Source organism: Monodelphis domestica, chromosome 4 (genome assembly GCF_027887165.1).
Source record: "Monodelphis domestica isolate mMonDom1 chromosome 4, mMonDom1.pri, whole genome shotgun sequence".
In the NCBI taxonomy this organism is placed as follows: domain Eukaryota; kingdom Metazoa; phylum Chordata; class Mammalia; order Didelphimorphia; family Didelphidae; genus Monodelphis; species Monodelphis domestica.
This window is the reverse complement of record NC_077230.1, coordinates 114896014-114914682: the sequence shown is the minus strand read 5'-3', so window position 1 is coordinate 114914682 and position 18669 is coordinate 114896014. Positions and strand designations below refer to the sequence as shown.

The 18669-nt window shown below is 33.4% G+C and overlaps 1 protein-coding gene across 2 annotated transcripts in view; it reads left to right on the top strand.

Moving 5' to 3' along the window:
* CNTNAP5 (contactin associated protein family member 5) overlaps window positions 1-18669 on the top strand; it is a 908736-nt gene that overhangs the window by 590110 nt on the left and 299957 nt on the right. For both annotated transcript variants that reach the window (XM_056793728.1, XM_056793729.1), the window contains exon 13: window positions 2962-3162. In XM_056793728.1, the coding sequence (XP_056649706.1) occupies window positions 2962-3162 (201 nt within the window). The remainder of the gene's footprint in view (window positions 1-2961; window positions 3163-18669) is intronic.

Here is an 18669-nt window from a genome sequence, read left to right as displayed (position 1 = left end):
TATTTGTAATAAGGGATTATTTAAATGATAATTGACAACTAAAGATCAGGGCTTCTCCCTTCCTCCCTTCCTCCCTTTCCTCCCTTTCCTCCCTTCCTCCTCCCTTCTTCCCTCCTATTTCCCGTTGATTCTTCAGTTGGTCTCTCTCAATCAACTCAGAGTGATGTATCAAATAAATCACTCTTTTTTTCTTCTTTAAGATTAAGTAAGGGTTAATTGGGGAAGAAGGAAAAAGATAAGGAAATGGAAGGAAAGAGGGTTTGGGGTTTCCATAATGCTAGGATAGTTCCTATGTAGGAGGATGGTGGAATATAGTTCAAATTGGGAAAATGAATTAGCAGGTCTGGAAGTTCAATTGCTATATCACAACAGAGGAATCAGAGAGAGCTGGACTTTTGTCCTTCTTTCTTTCTGTCCCCAAGCCAAGAGACTCCTTCTCTTTTCTGTCTTCAAGGCTAAAGAGACACCTTCCTCCTGTCTCAAAGCCAGAGACACCTTCTCCTTTGTATCTCAAAAGCAAAGAGACCTCCCAGGCTTCAGTTAGTCAGATCTTTTTTCCAACAGTCTTTCCTGGTCACATTCCAGTCAGAATGTTCATCTTTTGAATGACAGCTTAACAGTTCTAGCTATTCCAGCTCCACTGCAAACCATTTCAAATTTATCAACCTCACAAATCACAATATCACATATTCTAAACTAATTCCATTCAGCTAACTGAATGCTTCCCTAATGGAATTGTGTTCCTCAGTCTCTTTCTGAATAGGAAAGAAATTCAGAAATAGGCCATCAGAGAATGACAGTCCAAGAGGTATAAGTAAATGTCAAAAGTCATTTATTAAGAGTTGACAACATTGTGTTCTATGTAGGGGAACTTGCTAGGGAAATAAAGGAAAATAACAGACAATTCCAAATCAATCTCAAATTATTTACAGGCCAAAGGAGAAGGCACCATGCAGATAACTATGTATAAATGTGATAGAAAGGATGAATTGGAAATAATTAACAAAAGACAATAAAATTAAGAGTGATTAGAAAAGACTTCCTAAAGAAGAGAGAATTTTAGATAGTACTTGCAGGAAGCCAGGAAAATCAAGAGATGATAGAGATGAAGAGGGAAACATTCTGTGAATAAAGGAAAATCTTAAAAATACCAAGAGTTGGGAAGTATAATATGTTGCTTGGGACATATGTGAGAGCTTTCAAGAAAGAAAAATCAGCATGCCTTGGCAACAAATTGGATATGAGAGGATGATAGATTGTGAGGAGTTGAGAATGATGCCTGCATTTGGAGCTTGGACTAAGAGCATGATGATGCCTTCCCCCTCCTCCCCATACTCTTACCCTCTGGCTAATTAGGGAGGTTAAAACTTGTTAAGTAGATCTGAGAATCATCAACTTAGAGATGATAATTAAATTCAATTGACAAAAACACGAGGTAAAATAGTAGAGGAAAAAGAGAAGAGGGCACAACACAAAACTCTAGAGGGCTCTCATCATGAGTGGCTAAGATAGGGGTATAGCAAAGGCAATTAAAGAGAAGTCAGAGATGTAGGAGAACCAGGAAAGAGCTGAATCAGAAGTGTCCTCTTGTGGTTCAATTCCTCTTTTCTGCCCTTCATATTTCCCTCTTATTTCACATGTATGAATTTATCCCAAATCCTCAATTTCTTTCCCCTGAAGTATATTCTAACTTGATATTCCCTCTCAACTGAAAGTTGCCAGTATTTTGAATAGCAAAACATGAAAAAAGCATATTTTCAAAATTAAAATGAAAACATGAGAAATAATTTCTAACAAAGTAGATTGCATATCTATCCTGGAGAATGTAAGTGATAAACATTTTACAACACTTGTTTTGAGAGGGGAAATTCATTGCATTTTGTCTTATTTTTTTCTAATTTATCTAGACCCATTATTTCATAATAAATGTTCCACAAATTTGTGTTAAATTATTAAATATACTAGTTCTGAAGGGAAAATGGAGATGTCCATTGCAGATTGCTATAAAGATAGTATTTTCCCCAAGCTCATATGCCAAAAGGTCCCTGAAAAACAATTAAGGCATATGAGCAAATTTAGGAATTCTTATTTCCCAGCTTATAGTTTGACCTTTAGGATAAGACTGAATACAAAATATGAGGAATATAGAGGATACTGAAATTCCTTTGACCTTATTAACAAAATGTCTATCTGACACTAATTTCATTCAACATTGAACCAACTCAAATAAATATTGTCAATTCCAGGCCAGTAATATAAGGATTCATTTTGTGTTGTACACAAAAAATTTTAGTTTGGTAAATATTTTGTCCAAGTTTATTCAACTAAATATGATGAGCTATGAAGTACTACATTTCCCTCATCCTCCTGGTCCTGAGATACTTTAAAAGAAATTATAATATTTTTTCCACAAAACATATATTTTTTTTCCATTAGAATATTGAAAAAACATGTTTTCCATGAAGGGAAGTTAGAAGGCAGTGCAGAAACCACTAGTTTTGAGAAGTTAAAATTCCAGGGTACACATATTGGAATATTAACTATTATAAATTCCATTCATACAGTTTCCCAACTTTAAATAAAAAGAAATTCCAGGCAAAAAATAGCTTGTTTCATGTGTTCTCTATTCTTTGAATGTTGATGGCATAGAATTTATAGTACAGAATGTTGAACTCAAAGTTAAATTGTCTAGTATTTTCTGTGTTAAGAATAAATCTTGCCAATCTCAGAGCACAGTAAGCCTCTGGATGTTTGTATTGTGGAGGGGTGGGGCAGTGGAGACATGTCTTCCTCTTCATATATCCCCACATCCTGGAGCAAAGAGTTAGAGTTAGGAGACAACACAGGCGATTCATGAATAAACACTTATTGAATGCATGATTGATTGCTATTGCTTGGGGCTCTGTGCTGGCTTGCTGTTTTGTTTTGTAACATCCCCTTCTGTTGTGTTGCATTGAACAGAGGATAAGATCTGGACTGCCGTGCAGCACAACAACACAGAGCTCATTCGAGTGAGAGGGGCACATCCCAAGAGGCCCTATGTCATGTACTTTAACTACAGCAGTAGCATGGAGCAGCTAGAGGCGATGATCAACGGGGCAGAGTACTGTGAGCAGGAGACCATTTACCACTGCAAGAAATCTCGACTGCTGAACACCCCCAGTAAGTTCCTTTAACTAAGCTCTATCTTTGGCTGGCCATTGCTGTTTTCCACTGAGATTTTTAGGCCAAGAAGGAGAAATGTTAAACTCAGGAATTACTTTCTTTGTAACCCAAGTCACAGTCATAAAGATAAACAGGAGAATCTGCCATATTAGATATAGGTACCCAGTGTGAAAAGAAGGACCCTGGATTAGGTCAGGAAACCTCCTGGTATTCTTCATATTTCCTGTCACCTTTATGCTATGTTCTTAGAAACAGCAAACTGACTCTGAAGTCAGAGACCCTGGGTTTAAATCTGGACCTCCCTGATTTTGGATAAGACATTTATTGCCTTTGGGCCCAAGTTTCCTCATCCAAAAAATGAAGAGGTCAGTCAAGAGAGCCTCTAAAGTTGTTTTCAGCTTTAAATCTATGACCTTCTGACTTGGGGCACATCATTTACTTTGGTTCGTCATGTTGCTCATTTATTGGATAGAAACAATTATGAGTAGATAATGCCCCTTCAGGCTTTAAATATTTGGGCATCATATTGGATCACATATGATAAGTTCTGTCAAATGTGCTTTGAAGAATATAAAGTTTTCCATAAACAGAAAACGATTGTTGTTTTTCTCATTACAGCTACTCCAAAAGGTTGACAAGCATACACTTAAAGCTTTTAATGTCTCTCTTTCCAAATCAATGCAGGTTTATTTCACTGCTTTTCAATATAGTAATTTCAGAAACCTAAATCTGGGATTCATGACAATGGAATGTGGCATATTTATTTTACCTTAGAAGATTCACTAAAATATTGAGTTACAATGCCTTGATGCTCCTATTAAAATAGTTCTGTATCTCAGTATCCCAATAATGAAATGCATTTCTCTGGCCAAATGAAAATCCAGGAGGGAATGTCAGCATTCCCCACCATGATCTATCCAGCTTACAATTCTATTTCTTCTGGGTTTACTAAAGAATTTATTGTAGATCAGTGGAATAGGACAGATGTATAACAAACAGAACTAAAAGAGTACAATATCCTTATATTTGACAAAAGCATAGATACAGATTTTTTGGATATGAAATAACTATGTGTTAAAATTTTTTTGGGCAACTGGAAAGCAATTTGGTAGAAAATAAGTATAGACCAATATCTTACACCATTCAATAAGAGATTATCAAAATGGATACATGATCGATGCATAAAATACAAGCTTTTTTTTTTTTTACACAAAAGACACATATAAATTAGAACAGGGAATATATTACCAAACAGATTTATGGATAGGAGAGGAATTTTTAAGTTAACATGAGAGGAAAAGCATTGTGAGATGTAAAATGAATAATTTTGAGTACATAAAACTGAAAAGTTTTACACAAATAAAATAAATATTGCCAACATTAGAAGGAAAGCAGAAAACTGGGTTTGGGAGTATTTTATAGACAGCCTCTTGGATAGAGGTCTTATATCTAAACTATATAGATAACTTTCTCAAATTCATAAGAATAAGAGCCATCACCCAAGTAATAAGTGGGAAAAAGAGATGAAGAGACAATTTTTGAACAAAGGAATCAGACATATTTTGATTACTGTATATGCTCTAAATATGCTTTAAATCACTACTGATTAGAGAAATGAAAACCAAAATAATTTTGAGACAGAATCTCATAGTTACCAAATTGGTTAAAATGATAAAAGGGCAAAATGACAAAAGTTGGAGGAAATGTAGAAAAAATGGGGACATTAATACACCATTGGTGGAGCTGTGAAATGATCCAGGCATTTTGGACAGCAATTCAGAATTGTAACCAGAATTCTTAAACGGTATATATCTTTCCATTCAGCAATACTATTGCTGGGTCTGGGTCTATGTCCCAAGGAGATGAGGGAAAAAGAAAAAACCTATGCGCTCCAAAATTTTTATAACAACTCTCTTTATGGAGTCAAAGAAATGGAAACTGAGGGGATGCCTTTGAAATGAGGAATGGCTGAACAAATTGTGGTATATGATTGTGATGGAGTATTACTGTGCCATAAGAAACAAGGAGCAGGCTAATTAAAAAAAAAACCAAAAAAAAAAACTTGGGCAGAACCACATGAGATAATGAAGAACAAAATGAATAGAGCCAAGAAAACATCATACACAGCTACCAATTTACTACTTGAAGAATAATTTGTTTCTGTTATGTCCAAGGAATGATCTGAAAAATGGAAACATGAAAGACATAATTTATATATAAATATCTGTCTTCTGCATGATGCCTTCTATGATGTGGGGAGTTTAGGGATGGGATGAGACACTTGTACATTAATTATATAAATAAATGAATAAAGATGTTTTAAAAAGAGAGTAAAATAGAAAAGAATATATGGGAGATCACAACTATCAATTCTATTGTGTTTAAAGTACACTAGCATTTTTAAGGCATTGTTTGTTGTTTTTTTTAAGGATTCTGGGTTTGCCCAACCCAGTGATAAAAAGGTTCATAAGGATATAATCTCTTCTTTGATGAAATTTACAATACAAAAGGCAGATATGATACAGAGATAAGTATGTAATTACAAAACCTACACTACATGGTAATATATAAAAGGTGCCTAAGGGCAATGCAAATGAATTGCTATTGAGTTCAGAAGAAGAGGAAGATTAATTGCTTATTAAAGTGGATTGTTAAGGCAAAGAAGGAGATTGTTAAGGCAAAGAAGGTTTCTGGAGAAAGTAACATTCCAGTCAAACTTTAAAGATTGAATAGGAATTCAATACATGTTGATGGGTTAAGGAGGAAGAAGTAGAAATAGGAATCAGTGCAAAAAAACAGCAAAGAGGAATGAAAGCACCTGGTTTATATGGAGGGTAGTAGACCAGTTTGTCAAGATTATGCATGGCTATGAGGAGTAGAAGATGAAACTGGAAACATAAACTGATATATAGTTGTAGAGGACCTGAAATGGAAAAGAGAAATGAAAGAAATATTTATTGTTTACTATGTGCTAGTCATTATGGTAAGTACTTTGCAAATATTAATACATTGGATCCTCACAACAACCTTGGGAACCATGTGCTATTATTTGCTTTTTACAATTGAGGAAACTGAGAAAAACAGGACTTAAATGAATTTTCCAGAGTCACACAGCTAGTAAATACCTGAAAAGAAATATATATATATGTATATATATATATATATATATAAATAAATAGAAATTTGACACACCTGAACTACATTTACCCAGCATACTTTTAAGTTATGTACTCAATTTATGGGATGTTTGGGAGATAAATTTTGCTGAAACTCATGCTGCTAGGCTTTTTTGGGGCTTTTGCTCTGGTAAGGCATTGCAGGTGTAGTTATTTGGCTCTGTGCTCTGCTCACATAGCTGAATTAACCCCTTTCTCTCTCACTTTGTTATTATTAAAATCCTATAAATTTAAATACTCTGAGTATTAGTTCATTTTTACTCTCACAAGCTCTTCATGCCTCCAGGTCCAGCATTCTATCCATTATCTTCCATTGTAAAGAACACGAACTTTCTCACACATTTAATAGGGAAACAATGAAGTCTTTTGTGCAAAGGAGAAATATGTTCACATCTATGAATAAGGAAATTTAATCTATTATGATTGAGTGATTAAGTTGAGAGAATAGAAACAAGAGATTCATCAATGTCAGAAGCATTTATTAATTATTTATTATTTATACTTATTATTATTTATTATTATTAATTTATTAATTATTTTTGTTCTAGGAATTACAAAGGCCAAAGTGAATTTATTCCTTGCTTTCATGGAGATTATATTCTATTGGAATATAGCATATACACACATAAGTATATTTAAAATATATCCAAGTAAATACAAGAAAGTTTTTAGTCCTAGCAACTAGGAAAGACTAGGAAACATTCATTTAGAACGTAATACTTGAATGGAATTTTGAGGGAAACCAGAGATTCAAAGAAATAAAAATAATGTGAATATCAAGAATGGGATGGGGCAGGTAATATAAGGTCATAAAGAACATATACGGAATTCTGCAGTGGCAACAGTGAGGTCAGAAATGCTGTATCAGAATTTACAATGGAGCTAAGTAGTAGAAGATTGGAAGGGTATAAAAGGAACAAGGTACAAATAGATTTAAATTTCAAATAGAGGAATTGATCATTGATTCTGAAGGCAACATGGAGTGACTAGAATTTATTGAATAATAAGGTAGTCTCATAATCTGACTTGTTCATGTTTTTAATCCTTACCATCTTGTCAAGACCCAGTTCAGTTATGTAGCATAAATGTATAGTGGATTCAGTCAAAACAGTTGTGTGATTTTTTTTCCACCTTAATTCAATAGCATGTATATAGGAGTGGAATCAATAAATGATGAGAGAGATCCAAAACTGATGCTTGCCAAAATATAATTAGAAATATGATTTAAGGGAATAGAGATTCAGGAGAGGAGGAAAGTGTAGAATTGAATTTGTTCAGCAATGAGTGAAAATGGAAAGAAGAGAAAAAAGCTAGGGTAGGGGAAATTCTCTATGAGAGAAGTAAGGGGCCAAGGGATTGTAGGCTATATAAAATAAGACATCAAGAGATTTGAAAAGTCATTAGCATAAGGTTAGATAAGGAGATTTCACAATTCTTCAACAGGGAGGAAGTACAGGTATGGATGATGTCAAAATGAGAAGTATGACTATCTTTGTGTATGGAACTAAGATGGTGATTGTGTAAATAGTGAAGAGGGGATAAATAGAAAAATACACAAAGCAAAAGAGCAAAAGAAATGATAACATTTGGTAGTTGAAAATATGAGATAAATAAGTGTGAAGGGTTGACTGATAACAGTAAAGTTGTGAATCTATAATGTTTGTGCCCTGAGACACAGGAAAGATTGAGAAATTTCAATGTGCAACTGGAATACAGTGAAAAATTCTATTATATATTATATCTATGTCTATATCTATATCTATATCTATATGATTCCTGCAGGACATCTGGTTAAATAATAGGAAAATATGTAATTTAATATAGTGATATGAGACCAAATTTTAAAGATATTATGAAATACAGATTTAGTAATCATAAACATAGAATTTGAAAATTTAAACCATGGTTGCTTAGAGGTCACCAATATATTAAATAAAGCAAAAGCAAAAAGAGCTCAGGATAGACTCTTGGAGTACACCCATAATTACGAGAAATGACATGGGTTCATTCTTCAAGGTAGACAGACATGAGGAAGGAAAACCAAGAGAAAACAGTGCCATGGAAACTTAGGAGAAAGTATTCAGAAGGACAGAGTAGTCAGTTTTGTTAAATGTAATAAAAGGTCAAAGGATATAAGATCATTTGAGTTGATGATTAAAGAATACTGTTGACTTTTGAAAAAACTCTTTCAATTGAGTGATGAGGTCAGCAGTCTACCTTTAGTAGATTAGAAAGGGAATGAGAGAGGAAAAATTCCATGATGTGATATATATATATATACATATATATATATATGTATGTATGTATATGTTTGTGTACATATTTATAGTCAAGAATATATATAAAGTCAAGAATAACATTAAGTTGAATGTAAGGTAAATGAATTAGGAAGATGAGTTTAAATCAAGCTTCAGACACTTAGTAAGTGTATGACCTTGGGAAACCTCTGTTTGCCTGTTTTCTCAACTTTAAAATGACGATAATAATATCACCTATCTGCCAGGATTATTGCGAAGATTAAATGTTATAATATTCGTAAAATACTTAATACAGACCCTGCCAAGTAAGTGCTATATGAAAAGTAAGTGTTATATGTAAGTGCTAGATGAAAGCTCATTCTCTTTATTACTGATAGAACTAGAGTAAGTTCTTGTTAAATATTATCCATAAGATGTGGAGAAGAGGATGAATAAGTAGTAAGAAAAGGAAGACCAGTAAACTGGAGGCTGTCAAGAGAGTGACAAACAAAAGAGTGAAAGTTCTTGAGTTCATACTTGAGGAGGAAGGATCTAGAAATATTAATCCTAGAGAAGATGGATCAAAGGTGAATGATAACTGTAATAAAGTATATGAAGGACTATCATGTTCAGTGGGAGGAGATGAGAGGCTAGACTAGACTATGAAGCAACAGGTATGCACCACAATCAATGGATGGAAGCTGATGTGAAGAAAATTTTGACGATGTAAGGGAAACAAAAAAATTCAAAACAAAACAAAAATTACTATCAATTAAATTATCAATTTGAAGGAATTGATTTAAAGGTGATATTATTTGAGATAATACTTTTATTGAAGTTGTAGTGTTGGAAATGAGACTACAAGGGAATGAGGAAAAAATAGTAGTAATAAATGGAGATGTCAGATAGAAATATCTCTTTTTTGTATAGCCTGCTTTTAAAATAATTAAAATGTATTTATTTGTTACATTAAAAGACCCTAATTCCTCCCTTCATATATATATATACATACATGTATATGGATATATATTTATATATGTGTGTGTGTGTATACACATACACACACTCACTATTTCTTACTTATTTCTATGAGTTCTTTCTCTGGAGAAGGACATATACAACTCATTGTTCTAAGTATATTTCTGTGGCTGTATGTAAAGTTCTTTTTACACTTCACGATTTCATGTAAGTCTTTCCATGTTTTTTCCCCAAAATTAACTTGTTCATTATTAAAGCACAATATTATTCAATCACAATCATATGGTACAACTTATTTAGTCATTTCCCAGTTGATGGTCATCCCTTTAAATTCTCATTCTTTGTCACCATAGAGAGAACTGCTATAAACTTTTTAGAACACATATTTTTCCCCTTTTTCCCTGATCACCTTACAAAATAAACCTAATACTGGTATTTCTGGGTCAAAAGGTATACACTGATTTATACCGTGTTAAGCATGATTCTAGATTGCTCTTCAAAATGGTTGGATCAATTCACAGTTCCATCAAGAGTACATTAGTGTAACAATTTTTCCTCATTTCCAGCCTTTTTCTTTTTTGCCTTTTATTATTTTAGCCAATCTGAAAGGTGTGAAGTGATATCATAGAATTGTTTTGATTTACATTTCTCTAATTAATAGTGATTTAGAACATTTTTCTCATATTATATATAGTTTTGATTTCTTCATCCACAAATTGTGTTCATATCTTTTACCATTTTATCAATTAGGGAATGGCTCATATTTTTGTATATTTGACAGAGTTCTCTCTATATTTTAGATATGGGACCTCTATCTGAGAAAATGTCTATGCATTTTTCCTAACTTACTTTTTTCCTTCTAATTTTGGCTACATTACATTTATTTGTATAAATCCTTTTAAATTTAATGTACTCATAATCCATTTTATATCTCATAGTGCCTTCTAGTTCTTGATTATTCATAAATTCTTCTCCTATTAATAACTTATAAGCAATGGGTTTTCTATTCTAATTATCTTAATGTAACTCCCTTTATGTCTAGATCATATATTCCATTTGGTCTTTTTCTGCCAAACTGCTCTTCAGTTTACTGAACAATTTTCACAAAATGATGAATTCTTATCTTAAAAACTGGATTCTTTGTTTTTGTCAAAAACAAGGTTACTATAATCTTTAACAACATTTTTTTTGTATATCTGTTCTTATCCACTAATCTGCTTTTCTATTTCTTAGCCAGTACCAGATAGTTTTGATAATTACTGTTTCATAATGAAGTTCAAAATCTGGTATTGACAAACTTTCTTCCTTTATACCTTTTTAATGAATTCCTTTGACATTCTTGGTCTTCTTTTTTCTTTCCAATGAACATTGCTATTATTTTTTCTAGTTCAATAAAATATATATTTTAGTATTTTAAATTGGGATGGCATTGAATAAGTAGATTAGTATAACTTTGACTGACATTTTAAGTATATTGGCTCTGCCTATGTATGAACAATTGATATTTCTTCCATTTTCAAGAAATTTGGTGACAAATGGAAAATGGACCAGTGGCTGAATTAGTTAAATGACTGTTAAAGGATTGAGGAAACTGTACAGTTTTGCAATCAAAAGAGAAGCCAATAGAGAAGTTGAAAATGCAAGAGAGAATGAAAATGTATCTGTGTATCAAGCCTCCAGAAGTCTGATTGTGATTGTGATTGTGTGTGTGTGCACGTACATGCAAAAAGAAGGAAAAGTGGTTGTTATCAAGGCTAGGGTTTTTTCTTCCTTTATTTAAAAATGATACTTATTTTTTCTAATTTTACATAGGAACAATTTTTTAACATCCATTTGAATTTTTTTTGGTTTCACATATTCTTCATCTCTCTTCCTGTCTCCTTGAGAATATAATTTGATATAGATTAATCATGTATAGTAATGCAAACATATTTCCATATAGTCATGATGCAAAAGAAAACAGATTGGAAAGATTAAAATAAAAACAAATAATATAAAATAAAATAATATGCTTTGATTTACATTCAGATTCCACTAATTCTTTTTTTTCTGGAAGATAATAGCATTTTTCATTTTAATTTAATTGAAATTGTATTGGATCTTTGTGTTTCTGAGAATAAGTCATTTACAGTTGATTATCACAAAATATTGCTATTACCATGTTCCATATTGTTGTGGTTCTGCTTACTTTGCTTTCCATCAGTTCATAGAAGTCTTTCAGGATTGTTCTAAAACAACAGGATTCTATCAGAATCATATATAATCTATTTAGCCATTCTCCAATTGATGGGCATACCTCAATTTCTAATTTGCCACCACAAAAGAGCTGCTATGAACATTTCTGTATGAATAAGTCATTTTACTTTTTTCTTTTTATCTCTAGAATAGAGACCCTGTAATTAAATCAACAAAGACCTTAAGTAACTCCTCCCCCTACTCTCCAATCTCAGTTTCTTTTAAACTATTATCAAAATGTCAGGCATGATTTGATTTATTGCCTTTATTTAACTTGTTTGTACAGTCAGCTTGGTTGTGGTGGATAAAATGCTAAGATTCAAGTCAAGAATATCTGAGTTTAAATCTCATTTCAAATATTTACTACCTATTACTACGGCCACCTCCCCCACACACTACTTCTATTATTGAGCCTTTTAAGTTTAACAAAACAAAAAAAAAATTATGTTTTCTCATTTGATCCTCATAGAATTCCTAGGAGATAGTTATTATTATTATCTTTATTTTACAGATGAGGAAATTGAAGTGGAGAGGTATAAAGGCTTGTTCAGGGTCCCATATCTATTAAGTTTCAGGGGCAAGATTTGAACTCAGGTCTTTCTGATTTGAGGCTTAGTCTATAATAAAATGCTACTTACTACATAACAAAATGCTGTAGACCTCAACTGAAAAAAGTTGAATGACTTCTATTTACCTCAAAGAAAATCCGTAGGGATTTATCTACTTAGTCATTGTTTATTTAAGGAAAATTGCCAACATTGGGAATTCTCAAGGTATAGAATTCAGATGCTATTGCTATTTGGGTATAGAATCTATTTAAATTTTCAGCTAGTCCTACCTATTAAGGGTAATCTGCTCTATAAATGTACTACTCCCTGACATTTTACTTATAATTTAATTTGTCCTAAAAATACTCTTCTTCAAGTTTAAGATAATTTCTAACATTCTGATGTTCTTGAATCCTTATTCACCATCTGTTCATCCTTGGTAATTTTGTCAACTTCCATCATATTCTCTTTTAGTCTTCATTTCACGTGAGCATCTTCAGGCATTTGTTTTTGCAAAGAAAATATTTAATTTTATTGTATTGTCTATGATGGACAGTTTAGTCCAGTTGCTCATGTTATTCAGGTTATGATGTGATTGGTGTATTCTAGGAGAATAACATCATTCATGTGATATTCTGGGACAAGATCGTATCACAACTTTTCATTTGGAGATGGAAATTTAGATGGCCCTACTCTGTATTTTCATTCACTTGGGACACTGGAAAATGTTTTTTAAAGACATTTTTCTTTGGACTCTACTTGGCCATGGTTGCTCAATGGTTAGAATGCAGACACCTGAATCAGGAAAACCTGAGTTAAAAATCTACCTTAGATACTTACTAGCTGCATGATAACCCTAGATAAGTCATTTCATCTCTCTGTGACTTAATTGCCTAATTTGTGTAACAGATATAATAGAATTTAGTGTTCTCTCCTCCTTTCTGCTGAGGCTCTCATTGGAGCTAGGGTCATACTACAGTCATTGCCATCCACTGCCCCATAGCCATGGATTCTAAACAAGGTTTACAAAGTCATCAAAAAGGATTCAAAATCACAATATTGACACCACTGTAGGCATATAACCAAGCACACAGAGTTTGTGAGAAATATGATCTCAGAGATGTGTGGGTTTGATTTTTATGAGAGGGGGCCATGGAATTTTAAAAAATCTCTAGGAATGATGGAGCTCTAAAGTTTATCAGAAAAGGATTGGAACTGATGTGATGGCCAAGAGAAACAGAGAGGAACTCAGCAATATTCTAGCTGCCATAAGGAAGTCTGCTTGCTTAAATTGGACCCTACCTCTTCCCCACTTACTCAATAAAGATTTGATCAATAATAATAATAATAATCTCAATTAGCTCATAGTTTTGTTTTGAAAATAAAATGAGTTAAAGTGTAAAAACATTTTAGAAACCTTAAAATGAAAATAAGTTGTAGCTATTATTATTTGGAAGGCAATCAATACCAGTCAAAAAGCATTGAACATATTACTAGGTGAAATGAGTATGGTGAATTTTAAAAGGGAGGTCTGGGGGAACCATGATCTTTGCAGTTAAGAATAATATATTCTAGCTTAATCTATAAAATAGAACATCAGAATGATTTGAACACCACTTAGAAGAAGCCATATCAATATTACCTGAATTTAATCTTTATATCTCTTCATTTATTTAATGTCATGTGGAAAGAAATCTTAATATATGAAATTTTGACCTAACAAGTTTCTTTGAGCACCAAAATTGAGGGGTTGAGGAATGCTTTAAATTTTGTTTTATAAAATAATAGTTTTTTTTTCTTGTTCTGTGGATTACCCATTTCTTAGATATAATCTCTCTCTGTCTCTGTCTCCCTTGCTCTCTGTGTCTGTCTCTGTCTCTCATTAGTGATAGGTCTAGGCTATCATTTTGGACCTCACAAATCAGATATAGCAATAGAGCATAATGGTAAGAGTGCTGAGTCCTGACTCTGACTTTAACCTAAAGTGTACCAGTTAGGTGGGGGGGGGGAAGGGGAGGAGAGACAGACAGACAGACAGAGACATAGAGACAGAGGGAGAAACAGAGAGAGAGATAGACAGAGACAGAGACAGAGTCAGAGAAATGAGATCAAGGCTTCAACTTTAGAGAGGTGAGGAAAGCAAGCAATTTAATGGTTGAGGTAACTTTTTTTAAAACATTATTTTATTTGGTCATTTTCATACATTGTTCATTGGAAACAGATCATTTTCTTTTCCTCCCCCCCAAACCACCACCACCCCTTCCCTAGACGACACGCAATTCGTCTGGGTATCACATGTGTCCTTGCTCTGAACCCATTTCCTAGTTGTTGGTATTTGCATTAGGGCTCTCATTTAATGTCTCTCCCTGATCATGTCCCCTCAACCTCTGTAGTCAAGCAGTTGCTTTTCCTCAGTGTTTTTACTTCCTCAATTTGTCCTCTGCTTGAGGATAGTTTAGTTGTTGTTGTTTTTTTTGTTCTCCTAGATCTCTGCAGGTTGTTCAGGGACATTGTAAAGCCATTACTGGAGAAATCTATTACCTTCTCTTGTACCACAATGTGTCAGTCTCTGTGTACAACATTCTCCTGGTTCTGCTCCTCTCACTCTGCATCACTTCCTGGAGGTTGTTCCAGTCTCCATGGAATTCCTCCACTTTATTATTCCTTTTAGCACAATAGTACTCCATCACCAACATATACCAAAATTTGTTCAGCCATTCTCCAATTGAAGGGCATGCCCTCATTTTCCAATTTTTGGCTACCACAAAGAGTGCAGCTATGAATATTCTTGCACAAGTTTTTTCCTTATTATCTCTTTGGGGTACAAACCCAGCAGTGCTATGGCTGAATCAAAGGGCAGACAGTCTTTTATCACCCTTTGGGCATAGTTCCAAATTGCCCTCCAGAATGGTTGGATCAATTTACAACTCCACCAGCAATGCATTAATGTCCCTACTTTGCCACATCCCCTCCAGCATTCATTACTTTCCTTTGCTGTCATGTTGAACAATCTGCTAGGTGTGAGGTGATACCTCAAAGTTGTTTTGGTTTGCATCTCTCTGATTATAAGAGATCTAGAATAATTTTTCATGTGCTTATTAATAGTCTTGATTTCTTTAACTGAAAATTGCCTATTCATGTCCCTTGCCCATTTTTCAATTGGAGAATGGCTTGATTTTTTGTACAACTGGTTTAGCTCTTTATAAATTTGAGTAATTAGATCTTTGTCAGAGGTTTTTCTTATGAGGATTGTTTCCCAATTTCTTGCTTTCCTTCTAATTTTAGTTACATTGGTTTTGTTTGTACAAAAACTTTTTAATTTGATGAAGTCAAAATTATTTATTTTGCATTTTGTGACTCTTTCTAAGTCTTGCTTGGTTTTAAAATCTTTCCCTTCCCAAAGTTCTGACATGTATACTATTCTGTGTTCACCTAATTTACTTATAGTTTCCTTCTTTATATTCAAGTCATTCGTCCATTCTGAGTTTATCTTGGTGTAGGGTGTGAGGTGTTGATCCAAACCTAATCTCTCCCACACTGTCTTCCAATTTTCCCAGCAGTTTTTATCAAATACTGGATTTTTGTCCCAAAATCTGGGGTCTTTGGGTTTGTCAAAGACTGTCTTACTGAGGTCATTTACCCCAAATCTATTCCACTGATCCTCCTTTCTGTCTCTTAGCCAGTACCAAATTATTTTGATGAACACTGCTTTGTAATATAGTTTGAGATCTGGGACTGCAAGGCCACCTTCCTTTTTTTTTTCATTATTTCCCTGGATATCCTTGATCCTTTGTTCTTCCAAATGAACTTTCTTATGCTTTTCTCTAATTCAGTAAAATAGTTTTTTGGTAGTACAATGGGTATGGCACTAAATAGATAGACAAGTTTGGGTAGAATGGTCATTTTTGTTATGTTAGCTTGTCCCACCCATGAGCAATCAATTTTTTTCCAATTGTTTAGATCTAGTTTTAATTGTGTGAAGATTGTTTTGTAGTTGTGTTCATATAGTTCCTGTGTTTGTCTCGGCAGATAGATTCCTAAGTTTTTATATTGTCTCGGGTGACTTTAAATGGAATTTCTCTTTCTAATTCTTGCTGCTGAACTGGGTTGGAGATATATAGAAATGCTGATGACTTATGTGGGTTTATTTTGTATCCTGCAACATTGCTAAAGTTGTTGATTATTTCTATTAGCTTTTTGGTTGATTCCCTGGGATTCTTTAAGTAAATCATCATATCATCCTCAAAGAGTGACAGCTTGGTCTCCTCATTGCCATTTTTAATACCTTCAATTTCTTTTTCTTCTCTAATTGCTACTGCTAGTGTTTCTAGTACACTATTAAATAATAAAGGTGATAATGGGAATACTTGTTTGACTCCTGATTATACTGGAAGGCTTTGAGTTTTTCCCCATTGCAGATGATGTTAGCTGATGGTTTTAGATATATACTGTTTATTATTTTTAGGAAAGGCCCTTCTATTCCTATACTTTCTAGTGTTTTCAATAGGTATGGGTGTTGTATTTTGTCAAAGGCTTTTTCTGCATCTATTGAAATAATCATGTGATTTTGTCGGTTTGCTTGTTTATATGGTCAATTATGTGGATGGTTTTCCTAATAATGAAGCATCCTTGCATTCCTGGTATGAATCCTACCTGATCGTAGTGTATAACCCTTGTGATGACTTGCTGGATTCTTTTTGCTAGTATCCTATTTAAGATTTTTGCATCTGTATTCATTAGGGAGATTGGCATATAGTTTTCTTTCTCTGTTTTTAACCTGCCTGGCTTTGGGATCAGTACCATGTTTGTGTTGTAAAAAGAATTTGGTAGAACCCCTTCTTGGCTTATTCTGTCAAATAGTTTGTATAATATTGGGGTTAGCTGTTCTTTGAATGTTTGATAGAATTCATTTGTGAATCCATCTGGACCTGGGGATTTTTTCTTAGGAAGTTCTTTGATGGCTTGTTCAATTTCTTTTTTCTGATATGGGGTGGTTTAGGTAATTTATTTCTTCTTCTTTTAGTCTAGGAAATTTATATTATCGTAAGTATTCATCCATATCACTTAGATTGCCATATTTGTTGCCTTATAATTGGGCATAGTAGTTTTTAATGATTGCCTTGATTTCCTCTTCATTAGAGGTGAGGTCTCCCTTTTCAACTTGGATACTGTCAATTTGGTTTTTTTCTTTCCTTTTTTTAATTAGACTGACTAGTACTTTGTCAATTTTATTTGTGTTTTCAAAGTACCAACTTCTAGTCTTATTTATTAAATCAATAGTTCTTTGACTTTCAATTTTATTAATTTCTCCTTTGATTTTTAGGATCTCTAATTTAGTCTTCATCTGAGGATTTTTAATTTGTTCACTTTCTAGTTTTTTAATTTGCATGCCCAATTAATTGACCTCTGCCCTTCTTAATTTGTTTATATATGAACTCAAGGATACAAATTTCCCCCTGAGTACTGCTTTAGCTGCATCCCATAGGTTTTGAAAGGATGTCTCACCATTGTCATTTTCTTCAATGAAGTTATTAATTGTTTCTAAGATTTGTTCTTTAGCTGGTTTTGGAGAATCATATTGTTTAATTTCCAATTAATTTTTGATTTATCTATCCATCTACCCTTACTAATTATTATTTTTATTGCACTGTGGTCTGAGAAGGTTGCATTTATTATTTCTGCCCTTTTGCACTTGTTTGCAATGATTTTGTGCCCTAGTACATGGTTAATCTTTGTGAATGTGCCATGTGGTGCTGAGAAGAAGGTGTGTTCCTTTTTGTCCCTATTTATTTTTCTCCATATGTCTACTAAATCTAATTTTTCTAAGATTTCATTTGCTTCTCTCACCTCTTTCTTATTTATTTTTTGATTTGATTTATCTAGTTCAAATAGGGGAAGGTTCAGATCTCCCACTAGTATAGTTTTTCTATATATTTCATCCTTGAGCTCCTCTAGTTTCTCCTTTAAAAAAATTTGAATGCTCTGCCATTTGGTGCATACATATTGAGTACAGATATTTCCTCGTTGTCTATACTGCCTTTTATCAGGATGTAATTACCTTCCCTATCTCTTTTAACTAGATTTATTTTTACTTTGGCTTTGTCCAATATCATGATTGCTACTCCTGCCTTCTTTTTATCATTTGATGCCCAATAGGTTTGGCTCTATCCTCTTACTTTCACCCTATGCGTATCTACCTTCCTCATGTGTGTTTCTTGCAGACAGCATATGGTAGGGTTTTGGTTTCTAATCCACTCTCCTATTCACTTGCATTTTATGGCTGAGTTCATTCCATTCACATTCAGAGTTGTGATTACTAGCTGTGTATTT